Genomic DNA, 27,627 nt, shown 5'->3' on the forward strand with positions numbered 1-27,627 from the left:
GCAAGATTTTTTGAGAACAAGTCTCAGATTTATACCTGTCCTCTGCTCTATGGTACATGTAACTTCCTTGCCAAATTTATGGCAACAACAGGAGAGAGTCTGAACAGAAATCCATGTTTTGTAATATCTTAAGCTAAAAATCAGTGCTCAGAACTGAAGAAGTTCAGACTCTTAACTGCAAACATTACTACTGCTGTACTGAGAAAGTCTAACTTTAAAACATGTTCCCTAAATAAACTCATATAATTACTAAGCATTTTCTTTTAGACTTTTCAGTATTAGACAAGTTAGTAAAAGGAATCTGACACAGAACAGATTAGATGATCTGTCTCATGAGTTAATAAAACAAAACAAACTCACAACAGCAAAAACAACCTGAAAAATCTACCCTCCTTCCTTCTATCCCTCTTGAGAAAAGAAGAATTTGAAGACCCTTCAGTAATTGTGAACATTTGGTTCTCTTCACCAACTCTGGCAGCCAGAGGTTGAAAAGTATCTTAATTCATGGTAGACAAAAGAATACAAAATCTGTCCAGCAAGAAAGTATGTACAGCTCTGTGTTCACACAGCCCACACACACTTCATAGGACAGCAAAAGAGAGAAGAGACACTGGAACTAGCTGTACTACTTCTAAGAAGACACACTACCGACTGGCAAGGAGTATTCAGAACAGCTGCACTTCCTTTAGTACTAGAGGCCCCCCAAAAGAGATACTTTCAAAACAGAACACTCACATCTACATCTGGCCTCTTTAGTAGGTCTTCCACTTTAGCAACGTCTCCATTGGCAGCAGCTTTAACCAATTCTTCATTGAGATCTCCAGATTCTTGGGTTTCAAATAATTTTTTCAATAGCTGGGACAATCTCTCTGTAATTGTTAACCAAAGAACAACTAAGATTACAATTCTAATTACACAAGAACAGAAAACACCCCAGCTACATTTGTGGTGTTTCTAAGGCCACATACACAGTAATACACAAACTACCATAAAATAGCAGCTGTAAGATTACTGAGTTTGAAATAAGAGCCGTACCCTCGTACCCTTTAGACAGTGGAGACTGCCACATTAGACACTTCAGAACAAAGATGGTTGAACCACAAATAGCTTTTCTTCCACAAAATACAAAAGGGTGGGACAAGGTAAAAACATGAACTTACGTATTGCTGTAACAGACATTCTAACATCAGGTATAGCCTGTCTTCTGTGATCTGAAACACTAAGTTGTATTACTCTTCTAGATAGTCTTATGGCCACTGTACTTGGTTCTTTATTGAGAAAACTCACTGCAACTATGTCTCCTTAGGAAAAAATCCAGAAAACTATGTAGAAAGTTTTCTTGGTATTAAAGCAAATATGTGAAGAGGAAAGAACCAGCTATGACTAAAAAAAGGAAAAAATCCTAGTTTCAATTGATCTGTGAAACTGCCAACAGAACACAAAACACGCTGGACAGTCTTTCTGCCTTCTTATTATATGAATGACAGTATGTTCAACAAAACTAAAGTGTGATTACACAGACACCAAAAAATCCCACTGTAATTAGTCACAAGACGTCTAAATTTTAAGACAGAATTTTTAAAGAATAACTATCCTGAGTTATAATAAAAAACATCTGCAACAGATCCCTCTCCTGTGCCTGCTATCTTAAACCACCTATTAAACAAGGAGGCTACTTGTTACTGCCAATGACACTCTCTCCATGCCTTAGTCCCTGTTTCAAAATCGGATGTCCCTCCAACCTTGAAGTCCTTAGAGTGGACCTTCAAAGACACAACTGCACTGTGACCAAAGAGAAGCAGCTGATCAATAGAACAACATCTCCATATTGACCGCAAGCTTTTTTCCTATCTTCCTCAAGTAAAACTTTAATTACCGAGACTCCAAGTCAACTATTAACCTTGCATACCAACAATGTATTAGTACCTAATAACAATTTTTTAATTAACACAATTACTTGCCATACATATATTACTGGGGTTTTTTTTCAAACTTACCACCAGAAGCGTTACTTATGGCAGATCCTGCTGATGCCACCTTCGAGACAGCTGCTGGATTATAGGTCCAAGATGTCCCACAAACCTCTACCTTCAAGTCACTGTCTGAATAGATCTGCTGAACCCGACCAACTTTACCTAATGTCTGAATTAAAGAAAACATCAAATGCAAATAAAACATTCGGATTTCTAAATATTTTATTTTTAGTATAAATTTTATGAAGTTGATTGTTTAATAGTACAATCACTACCACCTTTAGATAGGTTTCATTAGGCTAAGCACATTGCTACACCTGAGCAAGTATTACATTGTGTTCGACAAAAACTTAGAAGAAAATCCTTTTGAGACTCCTGCAGCCTTCAGGTACATTACCAATAATAACCAGAAATACTGTACAAGCTTTACCATTCTATGAATGCAAACACACAGCTGCTCACCGGAAGCATGGCCTCAGCCCACTCTCCATGACCTCTCTGGAGAAGCTTGATTCTCTCCAGGTCGTAACATACTTGAACAAGGTCACCCACTTGGAATTGAGAGGTACCTCCTTCTGCACCTTGAGCAGCATCTCCACTTCGGACAACATTGGCCTTGGTGAGAACAGCTGGATTAAATGTCCACCTAAACAATGAATCATTTGAAGTAGATATTAAAGACACAAAGCAAAATATATGTTTAAAAATTTTCTGTTGGGTATGTTTCTGCTTGTATGTCTACAAACTTTCTGTGACTGGATACTGTGGATCTGTATTTGCTGTTATCCATTTTTTGTTCATAAACTTGCCTGTGGATCATTAATTCACTAATTGTGGCTCCAATAAATTTCAAGGATAATCTTTAGAGAAATATATTTGTAAAAGCAATTAAGAAATATCCTGCCTAAGGGGAAGCAAGCTGACAGCTATGTAAAAGTCCTGAAAGTAGCTATACAGTTGCTTTATTTTTCCAGGGAAGGGAAATAACTGGTTGAAAAGCAGCAGATCCAAGCTGTCTCTCAAGGATTGACTGTCAGGACACTACATGGGAAGAACACAGAATTCTGGCCCCTCCCTCCAGGTCAAAAGATGCAACATTAAGTTATAACAATACTTTCCAATTAAATGGATGTCCCAGACACACCTCAATTTTCAGTCAAACTATCCTATTGGTAGTATAAATTTTACTGATTTAGAGGCATTCAGCTGTTTAGTCAGGGAGGAGACCACAAGACAGAGCAGCTCCTGTCACTGACTCTGCTGACATGACTGCTGGAAGAAAAGCCACTTGCATCCCTTTAGCTGGGAAAACAGCTTTGTTCTGCATTATTTTGCAATATTAACAAACAATATCTTGAGGGAAATCCTGAAAGAACAATATACTGTTAATTTTTCTGGACAAACCAAACAGGTTGAACCCCATATACAACTGAAATGATATTCCATTCACCAGCTACTTTTTAAAGATAAGCCCAATACTTGAGAATAAGAGAACAGAAAACCATGTGGCCATTATCAGATTCAAACCCTGCTGTACAGCTGGGTTTGAGTCTTGTCAGTGTGGATGCAGCTAAGTGAAATTCAAACCTAAACTGGTTGCAGGGAGTGGTTTGGCATCCTCAATACCTACTATTCTTGGTCAGTATTTACATAAACTAACATTCCATTGAATAATAAAAGGCTAGATATGGATCAGGTGACTAGTTTAGACAAGATCCTCCCGAAGTCTGTCACTTGTCTTCCTAAATTATTATCTGAAAACTCACAATGAATTGCTATTACCTTGTCTCTTGAAACCATGAGGTGAGGTAGAAGTTTTTTAATTTAAAAGCAAGTTACTGCTTAAAACACTACATTTTGCAAATAAGATTGTCTAGAACATAATTTATTATTTTGGACTCGACTTTTCACCAAGTGAGAGAGGCAGCAAAATTCCTTCTCCCACTAAAGCATACTCAAAGATAAGTCCTCATTACACATCTAGGAGGAAATTTTAAGAGACACAAAGGAGAAGAGAAAGGTTCTGGCACCAAGTAATCGCAAGCACTGAAAGCAAGGGAAGTTTGTGAGAAGCAACAAAGAAGGCTATAGAACAAACCTGTTGCCACTTGGATATTGTACTACAATGTCATGGTCCTCATCGATGCCACAAACCGTTCCAGTTGTTGTTAAAGTTTCAAACATGCCATCAGTCCATCCTCCGTGACCATGCTGCAGAGACTGCACAATTTCCAAGTCAAGGTCAATGTTTACTAGGTCACCTATTTGCAGCCCACCAGGGTTTCTGTTACCATTTTGCTCACCTGAAAGGGAGTAAGGAAAAAAAAAGTTTCTATCACCATACTAATTTTCCAAGCAATTTAAAGAATGGCAGTTAATTTCTGAGACTCACAGAATTGTTAAGGCTGGAAAAGACCTTTGAAATTTTCAAGTCCAACCACCATGTTCAGCATTGAACCCTGCTCCAAGTACCCTATCTACACATTTTCAACACTTCCAACAATGGTGACTCCACATCAATGTCTCTGCAACTGTAGTGACCAACAGGTAAAAAAAATTTGGAACCTCTGGCAACAAAATTGTGCATTTCTTGTTGAGTTTTCAAGGCAAACAGCAGTTTGCAGACAATGGAAAATGCTAAATACTTGCGACAAGTTCCACTATGGCCTCTCACTGGGATCTTAAAAGCTATCATACGGTGTTAGACATCTGGACACGTAAGAGCTCTGGTGTCAATAAAACAGTGTTTTTGTGCAAGGATTTAAATTTATTAGATCTCTTAATATTTAAGCTAGTTCTGTAAGAATGAACAGCTATGTTTGGCTTCTTAGAGTAATAAAGTGAACAGGACACACAAGTCAGTTTATAACTTGATGAACACTTAAAAGCTCCCTTGCCATCCCCTTGGCACACTGATACCAAATACAATTTAGAAAAGCATGACTATTTATCATTAGTGCATAGGAACGTTACTATTTACATTTCACTAGTAAGGACAGTTCTTTTGGATGACATTTAAAAAGGAAATGGAAAGCCAGAGTGAGTATAATGAATACAAACCAACATGCACTTACTTCACCCTTAACTTACCTAACACAGGACAATGGTCTCTGTAGAAAGAGCCTCCTTTTGCATCTTGAACACATTTCAGGTCAGACTACAGAGAGAGATTGAGACAACTTTAGTCCTCAGTGACCGAGTCTCCAGGTCAGTGAAACTAGAACTGAAATATTTAATTAAGAAAGGCTGAAAATTATGTGTACAAAAATCATGATCCATGATGCACACAATATCAAATACTTTCCAATCTATCAGCCTTGCATTCTCAAGACTTTAACAACATTTACAAATATAAGATGCTATAAAAGATGAGAAATTTTTAGTTCAAAGACAGGAATTAACACAAAGCACCTTTGCATTGTTCTATTAAGTTATTTTTCCTTTTAAAAAATAATTCTGTGAACACAAGCAAGGAAACATCATTTAATGCCTGCCAGTGCTGCCCACTCCTCCCAACACTTTTTGACAGGTCCATGTTTAACTTGTAGAAAACTTGTCACTCAGATTCTATAAAATGAAAACTTTTCTATTAAAAATATGCAGAAGGGTATTACTTCAAAAAAGCCAACAAAATACTACACTGAGCTAACCATGTTCTTTTTAAAGAGAAAAGTTCTAAAGCTCATCTTTCATATTATGAGAAAGAGAAATTTCAAGCGTGGTACCCAACTCCTATTCACAAAGCCAGAGGATTTTCTATAATTCTCCTTTCTTTTAGGTTTTTGCCTGTGTAATGTTTAATTCCAAATAGCTATAATCTGCCATTGTTCCTTATGAAACAGTTCTCACTAAACAAAGGGCATTTTTGTGTGCAAAATAAGTTGGGATGGAGAGAAGAAACTGCAAAAATAAGCCAGAATATTCTATGGCATGGGGGAGGATGTAGGGGACAGGTGGTGGTAATGATATCATTAACCACCACTGAACAAATACTTGAACAATTCTTTTACCCATGCCTGAGATTTATTGACAGACTGTCCTCCTGCAAAAGGATTAAAATGAAAACACTGAACTCTTCCAAATCATCAAGGCTCTGATGAACACAATACCACCCTTGGCAACTGGTAAACAGTGAGAAACAATACAAAATTCAGTGTATGCCCTGATCTACAAAGAATGTATCACCACTTTGGAAAAATGATGAGGCCAGCTAGAGGAAAACAATGAGATTTTAGCCACTCTTGAAATCCCCTGAGAAACCAGAGAAAGAGCTTGCTCGGCACAGCAGCAGAAGGCCTGTGACAGGATGCTGCCACCCGGTGGGCAGGTGCTGGGTTTAGCTGGGCTGCAGACAATGGGGCTGCGCAGACCATCCCAGATGGCAAACTCGTTCATTCCCCGGAACGAGGGACTGAATGTGCCCCGGAGCACTGGGTCTCCCCCACTGAATACAAGCCCTCCATGTCAGACAACAACCAGCTGTCTGTGAAGGAGACAAGGAGGGGTGCACACGCAAGAGCTGCTGTCGCGTTCTTCAGAACACTAAGAACAGAGTGCAGGAGAGTCCAAAAGTTCCCCTCCCTGCCGGGCAAAATCAGGGTGAAAGATTGCTTGTGTTACAGAAAGTGTTAATGCACTGAGCAGACTGATGGTTAAAAACGTAGCAGAAGAAGCAAAATGTTCATTAAAAGACTAATTACTATTTTGCAGCTGACATTACTAGGAAGCCTGTAACGGTATCCTAAATTTTACAGAAAAAAAGAACAAACTCAGAAACCTGCACTTGTATTTTGCCCTGCCTCTACTGTGCCCTGCACACAGCTTATTTCTGGAGTATAATGATATGCTTGGTTGAAAAACTAAGTGGTAGCTTGGAGTCCAACCTCAGCTTCACAACTGTCTTCCTTTCTCTTACATGATGTAGTCCATGTTGTATTACTAAAGAATAAAACAAGAGTCCATTCAAGTTCTGATATTGCAGAAAAGTCTTTTTTTTTTCCTTCTTTTCCAGAAGCCTACAAGATAATGGAGGACCCAAAACACACAAAAAGATAAGACACTGACAGATATTAAGGCAGTACAAAACAAACGTATATATTCTATATAAGCAGAGTGCCTTTGGCAGCGTGGCAAACAGCACTACTAAGAAAGGTACCATCAACATGACAAAGGCCTGCAAATGCCTTAAAATATAACCAAACCTAAACGAGATTCTGGAGTTTTAAGACAGAAAACTGTACTTTGTTGTATTTCAGTGCCATAAAAGCTAGGTAAGTAACTACAATTTACCTTCTAGCACTTGGCTGTTACGCTTCTTAGAAAATGAAAATAAGCTTTCTTCTGCTCAAGTAATTTAAGTAAAAAATCAGGGATGATGGTAAGCTCCTGGTCACCCTACTCTGAGGACTGCACGGCAAGAGGCCCCCCTAGTGCACATGGAGCAAAAACACACATGGGTCGAGCCTGGTTGCAACAGGATTTGCACTTCAGAGAACCCCACTGGGATTTCTAAAAGTTATGAGTCACCCTGAGACTTCAAAATCAATCAAAATAGCAGATTGTTTAAAGATAACATGCGCAAGTGTAAAAGGGAAAGTATCAGAACAGGGGATGTTAGAATACAAGTCTTAGACTCACAGTGGCACCACCAGAAAAAGAAGTAACAGCTGTGAAGCTGGGTGTAATGCAAATACACGGTGGAGATGAACAAACCAGCTTTGCTACCATGACTTGATGGAGAAAATGTTTAATAAACCCCAAGTAGGATTCTTTCAGGAACAAGAAAAATAAACTATAGATTTTGTAGAATTTGTGTACAATTAAAGATAGAAAGCCCAGTTAAGCAGGCAGTCAATGAGAACTCAAGGAAAAGCATGGGAATCAGACATTGCACAGCACAATTTGCAGGTCAGTAATAACAGCTGATGTGCATTAGTAATGGCTTTTGCCTAGAATGGAGAATTGGTCTTCTAGCATCCACACTAACTTCCCAAAAATCTGCATTCCAGCAATATGTGACTGTATTACATAGAGATGATGACTTGCCCAGTCAAATGGGAAATACAGTAAATATAACGCTTTGACATTCCACCCAATTATACCAATGGAAATAAACAGCAGCAATTTCACCTTCATAAAACTTCAGAGAATGAGAAAATGTAGAGAAAGGTCAGCAATGCTGGCAGATGGTGTAAAAGCACCATTATCCCTGACCTTGAGGAGGAAAACAAAGCAGCAGGAGCAGCTGACTACAGAAATAATTATTAAATTATTCCAATCAATACGAAATGCCATCCATCAAAACCAGGGAGGAAGGGTCTACAGACTTGATACGAAAACTAGCTGTGCTACTGAGAAAAGGAGGAATGTTTGATCCAGATGAACTGATACAGCATCTAACATCAGCAGCAAATATCAGGGGAGCAATTAATACTGATCTTACAGATACACCAGCGGGAACAGTGCCCCAGCTGCAGTTGTTCAAAGTAGCAATGGATACACACAGTAAAAATTACTTTAAGTCTTTAAACTCACAACAGCTTTTGGCAAGAAAATCTGTCCTACAGAGGCAAATAGGAAAAGTCCAGTGCATGCTGCTTTGTCACCAGGTTAAGGCAACTAGAGATTGGATATATCTGTAAGTTTTAGCTAAGGGTTTATAAGAATGTTGTATTTCAAATTTCACAAACTCAAATCCTTCTCAGTTTCAAGAAGCTGGGAAAAATGAAGCAATAAATGGAGAAAGTAGAAGATGATAGAGAAAGTGACTGAAATGCCAAAGAAGTGTAAGGCACAGGAACAATAATAAGTTTCTTACAGAGGAAACCAGACCTCAGGCAGATCCTGAGTGAATGGTTTGTAACCTTACTATTTATTATAGGCACTTTAAAAAGCTTTGCATGTGCAACTTGTTTTGGTTTTTTTTTAAAGGAAGATACAGTCTTCCTTGTCAGTTAATACTATAAATAAATTGGAAAATGACGGGTAGATACATTTTTGCCTAATGGAAATATTTTTCTTCACAACACAGAAAGATGAAAGACTCGACTTGTTTGAGACTACAGGAGAAATGTGACTACATCAAAAAGAAGCAAAACAGAGTCTGCTGACAAATGCAAATAAATGCACAAGGTAAAAATAAGTATCTCCTTCCTCTCTGGATTCACAAACAACTGACCACGTAATTCTCTTACTGACATCTAACTTATACCATAGGTAATGTATTAAAAACATATGCTGTTTGCGTAAAGGTGGCCAAAAATTCTTGATTTTGTTTTTTAAAACAATTATGGTCAGCACCTAGAAGAAACAGAAGGACACTAAACTAAGAAAATATTCTTCTTGTCTAAGTATCTTGTTGTCTAAGTATCTTACTTTCATTGTTGTGGTGACAAAATAAATGACCAGAGAACTGAAGATTTGACTGACATTAGAGATCTGACAGTTTTAACTACAGTGGAAGGTGTATTTCTGTATATTTTGTAACATTCTCATACAATGCCTAATATAATATACCAAGACATTTACCTAGTTTTATTTTAAAAAAGAAAGTGGTAACAAGCAACCCTTAAAATCCTCTAGAGCAATCTCAAATCATAACTTCATGCTGAATCAAATAAAAGTTGATGAACAGACATTGATTATCAATCACCTAGAGGCAGGCAATCTCAACTTCCCTTATGCACTCACTATTTGGAATTTGTGGGAAAAAATTACATCAACACAGATGGCTTATAGATCACTGTGACAATGACGGACGATAACTACAGATATTTCTTTCAGAGGCTACACAGATAAAAGCACAATCTCCATAACGAGAAACAAGGAGAGGCTAATGGCAGCAAAACACCTGCAAGTAGTACAGAGCAAAGAAATTCTGAAAGAAACAGATTCCTAAATAATGAAATTGATGTAGGACACTCCTGTGGATGGAACTATTTTCCACTGAAAACCAAGGGACGTCACCAACTTTACACCCTCAGCTCATATGATTTGAAGAAATAAAACCCAGACACAAGCCTCAAAACCAATATCACACTCTTCCCAGTAACTTTTTAATTCCATATGACCTCTGTTGCAAAAGGATGTGTTCACACATTTCTAAAGCAGGTTATGTGGTTAACAGCTCGGTTTGGCTCAGGACTCTGAATACATATAGGTAAGAAATGTGAGTAGTGTAACCAACTATATAAGCCAACAGTAGTTCATTCTTACTAAGGATGTAGCAAACATTTTATCTGACCTAACAGCATCATAAACACAGACTTCAATTTGGGAATTTGTGGCCTGTGGCAACAGAAACTCCCAGATTTAAATGTCACACCTCACAAAAAAAGGCAAGAAAGCAAGATGTACTTTTCAGCCACTTCATATGTAAACACAGCAAACACAAATAAAATCTCCAAGTATCTGACCAGAAATAAATGCATGTTTTCAGTCAGCACCTGCTGCCCCACCAGCCAAATCTCATCTCTCCAAAGCTGACAGGCCAGATAGATTAATTTTGAGGACCAGATGCAGCCTATCAGCTACCAAACAAGCACACTGACTTACAATAATGAGCTGTGCTTCTTTAATCAGCTCCATTAGCATGAGTCAAGTGTTACCCATTTGCAAGTCAGGGTCTCTTCCCAGCTGTATTTACATGGGTACACACTCTTGAGTATTGTTGATTCCACATTTTCTGGACCTTTTAAAGCAATTTTCCAAGTACCAAAACAAGTTTTCCCTATCTTTATGTGAACTTTCTGACAGCCTCAGCTTTACATAACAAAATAGAAATAGTAGTAAACAATAACAATGAACTGTACCCTTAAAAAATTATTAATCAGTTACAAAATTAAGTATTACATTCAAATGACCCTCATCCAAGAATCCATGCTGTGAAATTTCACTGCATTTGATGAAAACACCAAAGATAAAGTTAGTGTAGGAATAGATTACAATCAGGTGAGCACTACTTACACAGCCTCAAATTATCCTTTCTGTACATCCACATGTACATATTTTTCTCTCTATTATCCTAAATACATCTATATACATAGTCTCACACACAGTTTAATACGCCCCTTTTTTAATTGACTAAATATTTCTATTTCTACAAAACTAGTGCGAAAGGTCACTGTCACCCCTTCAAATTTACAGTTGCAGTACTTAATGGAGTTTTCTAGAAATATTTAACACTTTCAGAAGTGACAAAAGTTTTGGAAACAGAATGTAGTTGATTTAAAAACAATAATTTTTTTATTAAGAGAATAACTATTTCAAAGCAGAATGTAACTTATTTCAAATATACTTTTTTCCTGAGGTCAGAAGGAATCTTCAACGATTCCACAGCACTTTTACTTTGTAGTCCAAAAATTTTAACATAGCAACTGAAGTCATAACAACCACCACAACAAAAAAATCAGTTCATCTGTATGTATCTCATTCTATCTAGATTTTGTAACCGTTATTTTCCCATGTATCACAAGAGGGAAGATACCAAACACTGATTTAATGTTATACTACAAAATACAACATGCATTTATTTTTGCCAGTATATAAGGAATTTTCTTTACAACTAGGGGACACCATGAAGTGCATAATTTAATACTGACTCATATTCTACTCCTAGGACCTTAATGCATCAGAAAAGCTGACCTGCACTAAATTAGTTTACTCTTTTAAAATGTAACACTAAAATATGTATTTACTATAGAAGTGGTATTTATTTTCATTTTAAGCATAAAAATAAACTTTAAGTGAGGCTATAAGGTCAAATACGTTCAACAAAGTAACTGGTCATTGTTAAACATTTTATTACTGTTACACATCTGACAAGATGACACTTCAATGTTAAATTAACATGGTTTTCCTCTGCACAATCAAACAAAAATCATGCACAGAAAATGCTAATTAAGATGTTTTAAGCAGTTGATAATCCAAGTAACCTTTCCTTGACCCACATTAGGATAAGAAAACCCAGCAACAGAAGGCACTTAGGCTAGAGTCTGACCCATTTTCTCTCTAAAGCTGAAGAAGTTGCTGGAGAAGCTTCAAAGGAAACAGAAAAATTTAGCACTAAAACAAAATAAGGTCGTAATTTAATTCAACACCTTCCCATTTGCAAAAGGAAAATTGCTCTCAACAGCATTCCGAGTGTCGACAGTAATTTAAAAACTGCAAATCTTGCAGTAATCACACCAAAATTTGAAGTCAACAGAAGAGTTCAGTAGTTGAAGAGGCTTTTTAAAAAAGTTTCTAACTACGCTTGTCGTTCTTTTCTGAATTTTAATTTAAACACAACAGTAGCACAGAAAGATAAATGTCTGTGATGCAAATATTTTACTATGGCAGAAAGCAACTCTTAACTTGTAGTTATTCACATTTAATAAATTCCCAGATCAGACTTTCTTACTAATACATATGCATGACCCTTACAGCTGGATTCACAATGACCTGATTACCAGCATGCAAACTGACAAAGCATATTACAAAAGCAGGATCATAAAGCACAAGTTATTCTTACTGCCCTTCCCCCATCATGCATTTTACCCTTTGTATTCTTTTATACTTACCATGCCCTCAAAGCCAACTCTGTAAAGGTTTTTAGCACCATTGTCCCAAAGAACATATGCTGCGCTATGTGGACTCGACGCACTCCAATCTTGGATTTCAGTTACCTATTCAGTTGTAAAAATAAGAAAATGGTTTCTAGAGCAAAGACTCAGAAGCACAACTTAAAAATTTACTCATCTCTTCAAAATAATTAATGATATTGCAGTTTTACTAAACCTGATAAAATTTGTTCTGAAGCTGCTTTCTGCTTGATGCAAGTGTTCCCTAGGTGGGTTAAGACAGCAGTCTGAATATATGCTTTTTAGGCCTATTTTTCTTCTGTATATTTGGAGAACAGAAACTGAATTGTTTTGATATGTTCTTACCAGAAGCAGAATTTAATTGTAGAAAACAGGATGAAAACTATTCTAATTGCTTCAATATGTCTGCTTTAACTTGCATTAGCCTCGTGGCTGTGCACTATGTTAAGAGACAAAGTTTTATTTCCAGAGCTAGTATGTTCAACAACAGCACAAAAGGAGAGTGAAAAAGTCTTTCACATCTATATTGTCCTAAGCCAGTAATGTAATATCCACACCCAAAACTTGCAAAGCTTTTTAATTTTAAACTGGAGAAGTCCCTATAATCATTAAGTGAAAAACCCTAGGGTGCCAGCACTGAAAACCACAAGCAAGAGATACACAAATGTGCTGGCCCACAAGCAATACTACACAAAGCTATTGACTACAAAGGGCTACTCTTGATAAATTCTGGTTTTATACCAGCTCTCTAGTAATGCTGAAATATACTCAAGATCTTAATGTTGATACAAGTCAATCTTAGACAACCATGACAAGAAATTAATAATTAAAAAAATTCTGGGCTGATATTGTAAAAAATGCAAATGGCATATGGTATACACACCCTCCTCTTTCTAAATGCTTAAGTATTTTAAGATAAGATTAAAAAATGCCCAGTCAATTAAAATAGAAGCTTTTATGATTGTATTTTGCTCTATAATTAAAAAGGCCAGAGGCTTTTGGCACATGAACAAAAAAAGGTTCAGCTTCTTATTTAAACCAGTTTTATTTTTACCTTTCCTCTACGCCCATTGCCACCATCTTGATCTTCCCACTGCCAGTCAACTCCTCGCACCACCCTGGCACCTGCAAAGATTCCTCTTGCTGTAATTTTCTTTGATTTACGTCGAGACTCCAACAATACCCTGAAGTTATTAAAAGAAGAACCCACAAATGTCAAGATAATAAAGGAAGTCCAAAACAAATCTCTGGGGATGGGAAGGAGAGCATCTTAAAACACAAATAACCCACAACTGCAGATTTCAGTGCACGAATCACACAAGCCGTACACAAGACAAAACCCCATAATCTTCCAAAATCTGATCTACTGAATGTTTATAATTAGTTTTCTAATTCTAACAAGTTTTCTCCAGACTTCCTACTACCAGCATTCATCTTGTAAATGCTTGCATATAGATCTGTACTTACATTATTAATATTATTAAAGTATATGCAGAGCCATATAAACACATTTCTGTTTCTCTTAGATGTGCTCCAAGCCAGTACTTCTGTCCCACAACTGCCTTGTCACTTCTATTCAGAATTATGCTATTAAGAGCATCTCTTTTCCCTCCTCCCTCAGTTTTTCTCCATGCTTTTTATAGCATCTCTTGACAAATTTAAGTCAATATTGTAGGATCATTTTTTCAGTCCTATTATATGAGATTTTTTTAAGCAAACCTCTTCTTTTCCTTCTGACTTCAACAGGACTGAAGTAGATAAGCCTAAACAGAACAGTTTGCAATTATTTAACTAGAAATAATCATCTCAAAGGCCACCAATTTTCATGCAACAAGGCTTCTTACTTCATGCCAGGAACTTCATGCCAGGCAAAAGAATTTTTCAGCTGACATTCAGAATTTTTCCTGACCACTTCAGGAAATTTCTCAGCCTCCTGTTAACTTTTAACATCCAGCAGATGGCACACAAGGAAAAAGTTCAACTGTTACAAACAATGCAAAGGGCACATGAAAATATTTGCCATTTTTTTTCTAAGAAAAATAAAAGTTATCAAAAACACAAAGTAATCTTGTTTAGAGAAGCTTCTTAAAAAGTTCTCAACACCTACAAAATTGAGACACAAACCTACATACATTACTTCATTATGCCACCCATACGATAACCCAGACTGAAAAATAAAATAGTAAGAGCTTATGCTTGCATTCATCAAAACGTTCTTACATGTCTCTTGCCATTTTTCCTGTGAGACATCCCTCAAATTCAACAGCACTGTTTAGCCCTTTTATCCTCCCTAAAACAGTTAACTTCCATCATTTTTTCTCAGTTAAGCTTGATCCAATAGAAACAGTTCCCTGGCAGAAGAAGCTGCCTTCTAGATAAGAGCCCAGTGAGAGTAAACAAAGAAAGGAAGAAAGTGACAAGATACAAAAAAGTTTCCAGCAATATTATACATAGTGTACAATCCATCTTCAAAACTAAAACTTGTGCTGTATTCACCATAACCAACCTCTACAAAGGAAACCTCAGTTAAGAAAGAAAAAAAGTCTGGCAAGCATTCTCAGAAGCAACAAGACCGCAAAAAAAGAAATAAATAGAAAACATAAGTATTTTGTCACCTATTCTCCTTTAACTACATTAAGCCAACTATTAATTAAGCCCAACTTCTAAGTCTTGTTCTGCATTCGACATTCCAATTGAGAATAAGTTTATGACACCCATTTGGTACCTAAAGCTACAGGTGTGAGCCACTAAAGGAGAAAAAAAGTCTTATGTCTTGATTAAGCCACCGACTTGGGCATCGAGCCACAGTTAAAACTTTTAAGCAAACACCTGAGAATGTAAACACAGACCCTATAAGACAATTTGAGACCTCATATTGTGCGCTCCAGCCACTTCCTTTAACTGTAAAAGAACTGACTAAAGCACACCACTAATTTACAGCAGACTTGTAAATCTAACTTCTCCAAGAACATATAAATGTCTTAAACATGTAACATTCAAATGAGCATCATATGTTAAAAAAAAATAAATTGATGATTTAATGAAAGAACATTCAGGAAACATCACAGTGGTGACATCACCTTTGTGTGTAGCCTTTACAGTATTTTTCCATAGCTCTCCAAGTATTTAGCAGCAGGCAAATACCACTGTTCTCACTTAACTAGTAGATAAATCATGACAGAGAGGGGCTTTGGACTGAGACAAGTTATTTAAAGTCAAGAACACACTAAATGCAATTTTATTCAGAGTTCTTCACTGAGAGGTCATAATAGATGCTTAAGAATAGGAAAACCAAGGCAAGGATGGAACAATCCTTCATAGCATCTTTTCTCTGCTCTCCTGTGGTGAGCAATTTAAGCAGTTCAAGTCCAAGTTTTAATTTCCAGATCATTCTGTTTTCTATAACCTTTAAGGAGGGTTATTTTCCTTCAGTCTGTCCACATCACTATTGAACCTAACTAAACCTTCACATTCAGAATTCACTGACAAATCTTTTTGTGATTACACACAGTATAAAGGTAATTGACTTTGTTTTAAAGCTTCTGTATGAGAACACAAAAACTAGGAAAGCCTCAAGGAGATTAAGCAAAACTGAATAATCATATCCTTTTTCCTGTACTCCATGCTTCCTAAAATTTCCCTGTTTTCCAAGATCTAAAGACTTATCCTAGCTATCCTCCCCCCAGAAACAGAATCTAACCTCAAGCCACTCTCTCACCTAATCCAAATTTCAGTAACCATATGTTCAGTTTAAAAGTTAACCATAAATACCTGTTTCTACTTGATTTTACCAGGAAACAGTTAGGTTTTACCTTTCACTTCCTGGCGTGGTAATCCTGTAAAAACGATGCCTCAAGTGATGCTTGTCCCCATGATAGCAAACTGTGCACAAGTCATAATTTGTGCATTCAGCACATTTCCATCGGATGCCAATGATAGGCTGCTGTCGACAAGTATCACACATTGTCCCATCGTGCTTGATACCTGAGGAAGGAAAACAAAAAGAATTTAAAAACAAAACAAACAAACAAAAAAAACCCCCAACAAACAACAATAACAAAAAAAAAACCCCAAAACAAAACAAAAAAAAACCCCAAAACTTTGCTGGATCCCTACACAGACTTTTGTTGCACACCATTATAATTTGAAACCATAAACAAGCAAGTTAACAATAAAGACAGGCTGCCGCTCGTACCCTATCAGCCTATATCACTGAGGGGAAAAGATAGTGGACTTTGCCTCATATCTCTGGTTGTCAGTCTGTTCCTGAAATATTCTATCTTCTCTCAGCTTGAAAAGCTGAGAAGGCTATGTCTGCTTCCTTCCATCTACACAAAGCAGTGAAAGAAAATGATAAATCTTTTAACTACAAGTTAAAGAGTCAGAAATGCATTTATAAAAATACACAGAGCAATCTAGAATTTTATCTCTGGAATACAGCTATCAACACACGTTGTATCACAAAGGCTACTGTGCTCAGCTGTGTGTGGCAGCCTGGAAATTACTGGTTTGACATACACATTTTGTACACTGGAAAATATAAGCGCTTGTCTTAATTCTTTTTTATATAGGAAAAAAAAAAGCTCTCTTGGATAGATGCCATTAGCTTTGTGAAAATCTGCTACCATTTTTGAAGCATTTTACTGTTATTCTGATTTTGTTTTTAACAAGAATGTGCCAGAGACAGACCAGATGTAACCCATCAGCATGGGCTCTGCCAAGCCTTCCACAAAATCTGATCTCAAGATCTTAGTCTTACAGCTCTGCCAAGCTACAGCAGAGTGAAAATTATCAGTCACAGTTTCCATCCACCCGTTCTGAATACAGTGAACAGCCACAAGATTATTTTAAAAAGTAATCAAATTCTGCTGCTGTTTGGAAAAAAATTGGCCAATAGAACAGAGAAGCACTAGCATTCAGTCTCTAGCATTAGACAGAAGTGAGCACTAAGAAGCTGGAGTAACACAGAATTTTCCCTTTCCCTTAAAAAAAAAAACAACCCAGATCAATCTGAAATTAAGTGAGGAAAGAGAATGGATTTTGCCCCCTCCAGCAGGGATGCTTTCAGAAATGACTGCCAAATTCACTATAAAGCTGTTAGTCACTTATACCCAACAGCTGAGCCATCTTTAGCAAAGAAAATCAACAGTTGGAAAGGCAAAACCGAAGGAAATGCCTTCTTGTTTGATCATTTCACAGAAACACGTAATAGCTTAAGTTGGAAGTAACATTTGGAAATTGTTTTGTCCAACAATCATTGCTCAAAGCAGGGTAAACTAGAGCTGGCTGCCCAGGACCATATCCAGTCAAGGTTTTGAGCACCACCAAGAACAACACAGTATATTCCAGTGTTCAACCATCCCTAGAATAAAATTTTTCTTCTGTTTCAGTGGAAATTTCTGTATTTCAGTTTGTGCCCATTGCCTCTTGCCCTGTCACTTGACACAACTGAAAAGAGCCTGGCTCCATCCTCTTTACAACATTCATCAGGTATTTATAGACACTATAAAGATCTCCCTGAGCCTTCTCTTCTCTAGACCAAGCACCACCAGATCCCCATTCTCTTCCTGTACCAGATGCCCTTAAGATTCTTTGCAACACATTTGCAGCCCTTCACTCGACTCTCAGTACGACCATGTCCCTCTTGCTCTAGGGATTCTACTGAAGCATTTAACTATTTTTTTTGTTTGCTTGTTTCAAAGCCAAAGTCTTCAAGAGTGGATGCATTAAAAGCACTGAGATATCTTGTTGGTGTATTTTTCACCTTGTTTAAAAAATCTAACTAGTTATGGTGCTTGGGGTTGAGAGGTAGTATGTGTTTTGGTTTTATTTCTAACTGATTGCTAAATTGGTATTTCACACAGAAACAGAAGTTACACATCTTTTGATTATATTCTTTTTTAATGTCTGTGAAGTTTTGGGAAGGCCAAGAAATACATTTATTCTGGATGTGAGAGGACCAAGGAATTGGGTGCTGTAGGATTCTTCCACTTGACCAAACAGCAGGAAAAAGGGCAAAAGAGAGGTATAATCAGGAATCACATGACACAGAATAGGTCATCTCGCTGTAAACTTCAATAAAATCTAAACTCACTTCTTGACAGTGAGGCAAAAGCAGCTATGCAAAACTCAGCAAAATTTCTTTTAGAAAGATGAAGAAAAAAAACTGTACAAAGATATTTGACTCAAGTCATTCTACTGACCATATTGTCTGGGACTTAAAAAAATGACAGTGAATGTTTGCACTTGAACTGTCTAATCTGAAGGGACATATCTGCATCTCATAGATGCCTAAACACCATCCTGACAGATATGGCCTTTCTTCAACCATTCCCCGACACATGATTCCAGCAGCAACACCCACTTCAGCGCATGCCTCACCTGACCATGCTGCTCCATTCTTTCCATTATGCGAGCAAAAGGGTTTTGCAGAGCTGAGATGCAAACTGCATCAAGAAACATACCAGGCTGGAAAACAGCCAGGAGGAAAAATACTCAACTGAACTGGTTTCCCAAACCCATTCTTTGAGGTGCTGCACAACAATGCTGCCAGGAGAAACAAAGAATTGCAGGGCAGGTGCAGGCAAGTAATCCTGCTACAGAATGTCTAACCACTGCACCAGAGATCTGGAGGAAGAAGCAGATTAGTACGCTTCTGGTCACAGTGCACTAAGAGACCTTGAACTTCAAATTTTCAAAAAAAAAAAAAAAAAAATAGTAAAACACATAATGATGACATAATGTGATACTAAACTCATATTCATGATCATAATACAAACAAAATTATTTAGATCAATAATATGTGTTAAAAAGATAGAAAGAATTTAAGCTCAACTAGGTGTTATAGGTGTACAAGGGTGGCAGGCTGACCTTGCCTGGATGTCAGGTGTCCATCCAGTCTCTCACTCTCCCTCCTCAAAAGGACAAAGAGTGAAAACAAAATGGAATAGCTTAGGTCAAGCTAAAAGTGAAATTATTTACCAATCACCATCACAGGCAAAAGAGATTTGACTTGGGGAAAATTTATAGCTAATTAAAAAAAAAAAAAAAAAAAAAGGATGGTGAAGAAAACAAAAACTAAAACATGCTCTCCCTATACTTCACCTTCTTCAGAGAGACAACTGCATTACTTCATTCCAAACCCCTCTATCTCACTGCTTCTTCCCAGGTAGATTAAAATCACATGATCTTTTTGGTAGGAAAAGGCCCTTATGACCCTTGAGTCCAACCATTAACCTAACACCAACAAGATCACCACTAAACCACGTCCCTAAGCACCATGTCTACACATCTTCTAAATACTTCCAATGGTGGTTATTCAACCACTCCTCTGGGCAGCCTGCTCCAGTGCTTGCCAACGCTTTTGGAGCAGATGGGGAATGGAGGGTCAGTCTGTAACAGCTCCTCACACTTTTCCGCTGCCCTATCACTGGTCCTCTCCACAAGCTTTATTCCTTCAGGAAAACTCTCCCCCATGGGCTGGAGTGAGGATCCCTGCTCCACTGTGGCCCTTCATGGGTGGCACAGGGACAGTCGACATCACCGAGGTTTCCATCTGCTGGTTAACCATCCACACACCAGAACTCAGCACTGAAGACCCACCCGTGGCACTACAGATACGCAGGGGGAGGGAAGGGAAGGAGACATTGTGTCCTGTGTTTCAGACTAGCTTGGGTCTACTCCAGAGGACTGAAAGTTCATCAGCATTGAGATCATGTACTTCAATTTATTTTTGCTAAAAAGCAAAGCAGCTTATGCACTCCCAAACCATCCATGATGTAAATCAAAGCACAGTACGTCAGAACAACCAGGAGACTACATCAAGTGTAGGCTCTAGAGACAAGCTAAAATTCTGACCCAAAAGCAAAATCTGTCACATAAACTCTTCCCCTCTTCAAAAGGAAGGCTGTTTAAGAAAGCTTGTGAAACACAAATGTTACGAAGTTTATATTAGGAAAGAATGCCTTCATTAAACTAATGGAATAAATTAAAGTGCCATAAAAATTTCAAAATTCAAACAGCAGCCCTACAGCTGACCAGCTGCGCACCAAAAGGGCACTTTACCTCTCTAAACTGAGATAATGAAAAAATTAAACTTCTAAATATTCTTCAAAATTTCCTAGAACCAGGCTATTTCAAAATGCAACAGGTTTTGTGTCATATACATTTTAAAAACCAAAACAAGCCAGGTAATGAGAAGCGTACTTTCACCATCCCTAATTACTCTTAAATAGCTGCCATTTCCTTATGTCTCTTCACCTTTAGTACACCACAAAATCCAATATTCCTGATGTCCATTTGCCATTAATGCTTTTTACTCTCTGAATTTCATATTAGTTTTCCACCTTAATGCCATGGTTATCTTTACTTTTCTCATCTCTTCCCAAATCCTTCCTGGATTACCTAGCCCATCATTCCTCTGTCACAACTCATACATCAATTTTATAGCCTTTCACAAGTTTTTGAAACATATGCTCACTCTTACAGCTGTGAAAGCAAATAAAAGCAGTGTTGCTCTAATTGCTACATGAATTGGTTACAAATAGTTCTTCTGTACTGAAGATAATTAGATGGCAATATACAGCTGTCCAATAAAAGGATTTTAACAGTAAAATCAGATGTAAAAGAGGTATCCACATCACTCACTACTAAACACAGAAGACATCAATAGTGATTTCACTTCTCAGAACAAACAAAATCTGGTTTCCAATGGACTTCTTACTCTCCACACAACTGTAATTAACCAAAATCCCTTCATACCATAATGACAATACTACCATCAAGCAAGGGATACCTCAAACAACTTTAAAAATTGATTTGTATGTACCCCATTTTAAAAGCATTAACAACGTTTTGTTCTTCCTATTCCTTCACCCCAGACCATTTTAACACTATGGCCAGACTCCAGGTAAATTGAAAACAAAGAATTCTTAGAGATAACCAGGCAGATTCTGAAACACTGCATGAAAACACCAATGAGTGTTCCCACAAACATAACTCATCACTAAATACACCGTCTGGAAGTAGCCAGCTGACCAATTACTATTATAGATACAAAATGCCAGACTTGCTAAAGCATGTGTCCTATCTGGTAAGGGAATCACAAGATACACAGGAAGGAAGAGGATTATCGTGTAGGAGACATGGGGGAAGGGCAGGAAGAACAAAGAACACGTTTATTAAAAAAAAAACAGGCCTCCCAAGTACCACTACTCAGAAAGCCATTAGTTTTTTTAATTTGTGAGGACTCCTGTAAGTATTTACAAGGAGCCACTAAAAAATCTTGACTAAGACAACTCGCCATAAATTACACTTGATGTTCTAAAAACAAGAACAAATAAACAAATACACAGGATAGATCATAGGTGCTCGTGTCTTTTAAAATGTTTTGACATGTTTGACTTAATGATCAATTATGCCACTTTTCAGGTACAAAAACCTGTTAATCTTCCACAGGTAACACCTATATTTTCAATATTACCAGAATACAACACATAATGTTTTCCACACTGCATTGATGCACACTCCAGCTGGGGGATAATTCTGTATCAAGATTTCCATTTCCTGCCCCCAGCCCCTCTGCCACCTCCCCTTATTCAAACACAATTTGGTAAATACTTTCAGCAGGAAAATAATATTGTTGCTTTGAACCAACTGTATAAAAAAGGAAATTGATGACAAATTAATTCTGGTCTAAGCTCTATAGAAGGCAAATCTTCAGAAAGAGAATAAACAGAAAAAGTTTCTGTAATGCGCATGACTATTATGTGAACGTAGCCAGATGTGCTCTCTACAAACACACTATTTGTCTGGCCTTTACCTCAGGCAGAATGCTGCCTTCTTTTCTAAATAAAAAGCTTGGATTTATAACTTTCTCGCTTCTCTTCAGCAACTCAGAAAACTATTCCCTTCTGTTTCTTTTTCACAACACTACCAAAAAAGGGGCCCACTCAAGACTCATAGATCCTGGAAAAAGGCTACTTCACAGAAAAAAACAGGAAGTATTTGCAAGTAATTGAACAACCACACCGCACTGCTGATGCATCACATCTGACCATTTTCTCTACTGAGGAGCCAGCTATGCAGGACCTACCTGAAGTTTTACTCCTATGTGAAATTTTGATTCCTTTCAAATCCTTGGTTTACCAATCCCTCTCAAGTGCACCATCTCACTTGAAGCAATGTAGGGCAATGTAAATACGACCACACCAAAGGGCAGCTAACACAGCAAGCCTGGTGGACATAACCAAAACAACCCCTAACTTGGTACCACAAGTCCCTCACGATGCAGACGACTACATCTGGAGCAAAGAGCTTGTAAGACATTCTTCACATAAATACGTTTTTATTTTAAGAAGACCATCCTAGTATCTTAGCAGTAAGGCTAATAAAGTTTTCTAAGACGTTAACATAGTATCACAATGGTAGTAATAGCCTACAATCATTGAAAAACAAGAGTACATTTTTTAAGCCTATTTAGCATAGTTCTGGCATACACATATATATGCACATACATGAATCAAACTCAACTTGCCTTTTTTTTTTTTTTTTTTTTTTTCTTTAATAGAATGACCTTCAAACATTACTTTTATAACACAGTAAGTTCCTGGTGTGCCACTAGTGTTCCCAGCTGCACAGGCCTCAAACTCAAAGCAGCAACTCTGGCTGCAAGCACCAGTTCTAAGAACTTATAATCAGGACTGGTTTTGAACACATAACAGAAAGCAATAACCAATTATTTTTTTTTACAATTGTACTTTTGTATTTATTTTCACTATAAACTTACAATCACATTGTGACAGTAAATTCACGAACCAGAAAATTATTTTTCATTTTAATCTACAAGAACCATGACACACACTCCACTTAGTATCATCAAACAAAAAGCCACCTCATGCTTTATAACATTTCCTTGCTCAACATCATCATTAATACTATCACAAGAAATTCCTGTCACCTAATCCCACTAACGTTAAATGTCCCTAGAGAAGTATCAAACCATCATCCAAAGTCAGAGTCCTTTACTCTAAACCACGGACAGACACCACCACGGAGAAAAAATAAATCATTACCAAAAGGTAAAGAAGGGAAGTGATTGAGACAAGACTACAAAGTGAATCAGCAGTAAACCCAGGATTTCAGTCCAAACTGACAGCACCTTAACTCTATTAACTTTGCCCTTTTGTAACAACTACTTTACAGATTTTTACTCTTCCTATCTCCAGGGAATAAAGACCTCAAAAGTAACTCCCTCTAACAAAATGCAACCCCGGGTACTTCCACACAAGTTCCATGAGGATGATGTTAGACAGAAATCTCAGGAACAGAAATACCATTTTGCTAAGCCTGACAACGGCCATGTGTGTGACACAATATACACAGTTTTATCTGACACAGAAGTTAAAATTCTAATAAAAAAATATAAACAGAAATTAAAAGCAGAAGGAACAAAGAAAAAAATGGAAAAAAAACCCATGACTGTTTTAAAACTGAATACTATGTCTAGGCTTCCAGATACAGTTAAGAGGACACCATCTGCTTGCAAATACGTCAGGCAGGGCTAGAACAATGAACATTCCAGGCTCATATGCAACATTTATGCATATGCTTCAGTTCTAAGCAGAAGCAGTCCCACTGGTTTCTACAGGACATCAAGCACAGGTAGAAGTTTCTAAGCATAAACATCTGCAAGACAAGGACTGACAACTTGAGACTCCTCTTTCCTGTTTTAAAGTCCACCGCAAAAGGATTTTCAAAAAAACCCCACCAAAACATCATCATCACGCCAGCAGAGACGAAGGTACCCAGTCACTGAAAAATTAAATCCATCTCAACAGATAACCATGCAATATTCGGGGTTCTTTTCTTAGCAAGGTTTTTTGTAATTAGTTAGAATGAATTCCAAGATTCTGTCTCCTCAAAAGTCTTTTAGCTTAAACCTACTGATATAATTTTCCTTGCTGTAACACTACACACAGCTGGCACAAAGATGGTCTCTCCATCACGTTCTAAATGAAAGACACATTACAATAGAGCACAGCTCAAGTGCCTCAACAAATCAGTACAAACATCTCATTACTGAGGCAATCCTGACCGGCCCGAAAGCCCCCTCATAATATTTCTGACGAAATTTAACAATATTTGTATTGTTCTGGGTAAGTTTTCACTATCAAAACAGGTGCTAAAATGAACATTTCTCTGCAGCGTTTGCAATACTAACACTGCCGCATAATGTCAGTGCAGATCAAATTCCATTGTCCAAAATGACTGGATTTAAAGCATAAATATCAAGAAGCCGAGTAATTAAAAGAATGAACTCGTGCACTTTTTTTCCTCCCAGTACTTTTACTATTTTACAGTAGCTCTGGCAATACAGATAAAAGGCAACGTGCAGATTACAGGCACAAAACCACAGTATTTCAACCACTTAGTGTAACCCTTAGAAAAAAGGTACTACACATCCCTTCCGCAATTATCCCTATACTTGATTCAAGGATGACTGCCACTATTTTACAAAACTGCTCTGAAATACAAATTCAAGAAGTGGGGATCGGAGTTTGAAAGTAAACCCAAACCTTGATGTATCACCCTCTCGACTCCCCCTCTCCACCTCCTCTCCAGCACAACAGGAGCCGCTGTCTGTGGGAGATCGCTTTTGCTACCCCGATTTAGCACTCCCAGGACAACTTCCGTCCCCGCGCCGTAGATTTGTCCCAAGTTTGCGTGCACACACAGACACACGGACGCGCAGACAGACACCACGCGCGGGGAGGAGGAGGGTGTCTGAGTCCCCCCCCCCCCAACTCCAAGGCCGAGGCGCACCTCTAAAAGGGGGAGGAAGGGCGCAATCCGCTCCCCAGGACGGGACCCACCCAGCACCCCGGGGCGCTGCCCCCCGGAGCCGCCGCCGCCAGGGCGGAGGCGCCTCCATTCCCTCCCCGCTCACCGGTGGGCGCGCTGTCGAGGATGCGGAGGTCGTAGGCCCCGGAGCAGCGGTAGTTGGCGGCGGTGCCGTTGTCCCACACCACGACCACCTCCTCGGGGCTCTCGAAGCTGCGCACGGTGCCCACATGGCCCTCGCCGCCATCCTGCTTCCCCCACTTCCAGTCCGGGCCGCGGACCACCCGGGCCCCGACTCCTTCCACCATCACCCGGTTGTTCCGCGAGCTGCTCATCCCGGCGGCGGAGCCCTGGGGCGGACGGAGGGGGCGCGCAGCCCGCAGGCGGCGGAGGGGGACACCGATGGGGGCGGCTACCTCGGGCGCCGGGCGGGAATCTCCGTCCGGCTCTTCTGCTTGCTCGCTCGTTCCCTTCCTTCCTCGCTCCCTACGCGCCCATTCCCCGGCCCTAGCGGCGCCCCCCGCCCGCTCCCACCGCCGGCCCCGCTCCAGCCGCTACATCCGGGACCTGCGGCCGCGACGGCGGTGGCTCCAGGGAGACCGGCGGGGCCGCCCCCGCCCCGCCGCGCTGCGCGTGCGCGGGAGCCGCGGCGGGCGCGTCCCTCGAGCGCCCCCTGCGGAGCCGCGGCGGGCACTGCCCCGCTCGCCCTGCCCCGGCCCGGCCCCGGGGCTGTGCCCGAGGGAAGGGCAGGGAGCGGAGGAGCAGAGGAGCGAGCCGGGGTTGTTCGTCCCTGCCGGCAGGGCTGCCTGAGGCTGCTCCAGGTCGCCAGCCCGGCCATTTCTTCTGGAATCGCGGCGTCCTGCCGCCGGGGGCTGTGGCGCCGCCCCGCCCGGCCCTGAGGTGATGGCGCGGTGGCAGCGGCGGGAGCCGCTCCCGCGGCTGGGCTGCTCGAACCGCCCGCCTGCTTCCCCATCCACAAGTTGTTCCTATCGCCTGTGCTTGAGAGGGATTATCAATTCAACTCTATCAACTAAGTCATGAGCGATCTACCTTAGGTAAATCACAGGATTATTGAATGGTTTGGGTTGGCAAGGTCCTCGATCATTGTCTGGTCGCAAGCCCCTTGCCATGGGCAGGGACATTTTACAACAGACCAGGCTGCTCAAATCCCCACCCAACGCAACCTTGAACGCTCCCAAGGATGGGACATTTTATGAATCTACAAGTCTATGATTCTAATCCCGTGTAGTGGTTTCCTCATTTTCTATTTACTTCTGTGTCCTCACGTCCCATTTTGTTTTCAAACTGTGGATATGATTCTTGCATACCACCGAGGTGAGGTTGGTGGGACTTTTGTACCCAGGAACATTTTAAGCCGGTGTTTCAGGTGCTCCAGTCTGTCAAAGGGAGGAATCAATACCTCCACCTGCCCTTCCCACCTTGGAGGATCCTTCATGGGGGATGTACCTGCTCAAACTTTGAGTCGATACCTGCAATGCAATTCTTCATAAACTACCCTCTTCATTAGCACTCTCGTGATACTCAAGGATTTCCTTTAATTCCACATATCCTTGCTAATCTTTTATAGAATATGATTCTTCATTTCAAAAATGGTCCTCCATTGCTTTTGTCTTCTTTTTTTTTTCTTTTTTTTTTTTTTTTTGTGTGTGTGTGTGTGTGTGTGAGAGAGAGAGAGAGAGAGAGAGACCTTTTTAAAAGCATCTGTCCTAAAAGACAGACAAGTCTGAACCAAACAAAAGAAAACTATTTCTTAGTCAACAGGGATATGGCTGAAAAAAGGGAGCCCAGCTACCTTATGTTCTGGGTATTTTTACTGTTTCTGTGCTTTCTTCTACCTTTCTGGTTATTAATACAGCTAGCAGAGTCTATGAGGTCATCTCCTGACTTCCTTTGTGTAGTTTTTTACAAAAGGTATAACAGAGAGAATAACATGAACATGTAACCACCAGGACACCACATTCCTCACATAATTTATTCCTTCTTAACCCTTGCCTCAAGCATGACATTGTGTCCTGACAATGGGCAATCCCAAGCAGTGTCCAGCTTCTGCTCCTGCAGTGGAAGCCTTGAAGTGCAACAGATACCGTGCAGTTGCCAGGCAGTGTGGGTTTTATGGCAGATGCTTCTTCTTATACAAAAGCTACCCACATCTTGTACTAGCTTATTACATTGGTACATGGCAGAATTTCCCAGAAATTCTGTAGGTTTCTTGG

The 27,627-nt window shown here is 39.3% G+C and overlaps 1 protein-coding gene across 3 annotated transcripts in view; it reads right to left on the reverse strand.

The window, feature by feature from the left end:
- MIB1 (MIB E3 ubiquitin protein ligase 1) overlaps window positions 1-25,934 on the reverse strand; it is a 76,863-nt gene extending 50,929 nt beyond the window's left edge. For 2 of the 3 annotated variants that reach the window (XM_040085056.2, XM_040085048.2), the window contains exons 1-9: window positions 25,500-25,934; window positions 16,366-16,537; window positions 13,608-13,737; window positions 12,533-12,637; window positions 5,064-5,130; window positions 4,072-4,276; window positions 2,436-2,619; window positions 1,998-2,142; window positions 736-869 (exon numbers count right to left, since the gene is read on the reverse strand). In XM_040085056.2, coding sequence (XP_039940990.1) covers window positions 736-869; window positions 1,998-2,142; window positions 2,436-2,619; window positions 4,072-4,276; window positions 5,064-5,130; window positions 12,533-12,637; window positions 13,608-13,737; window positions 16,366-16,537; window positions 25,500-25,728 — 1,371 coding nt within the window. In that variant the 5' untranslated portion in view covers window positions 25,729-25,934. The remainder of the gene's footprint in view (window positions 1-735; window positions 870-1,997; window positions 2,143-2,435; window positions 2,620-4,071; window positions 4,277-5,063; window positions 5,131-12,532; window positions 12,638-13,607; window positions 13,738-16,365; window positions 16,538-25,499) is intronic. The other variant, XM_040085039.2, reaches the window with a different exon arrangement.
- Between the last annotated feature and the right edge of the window lie 1,693 nt (window positions 25,935-27,627).

This window comes from Hirundo rustica, chromosome 1 (assembly GCF_015227805.2).
Source record: "Hirundo rustica isolate bHirRus1 chromosome 1, bHirRus1.pri.v3, whole genome shotgun sequence".
NCBI lineage: Eukaryota > Metazoa > Chordata > Aves > Passeriformes > Hirundinidae > Hirundo > Hirundo rustica.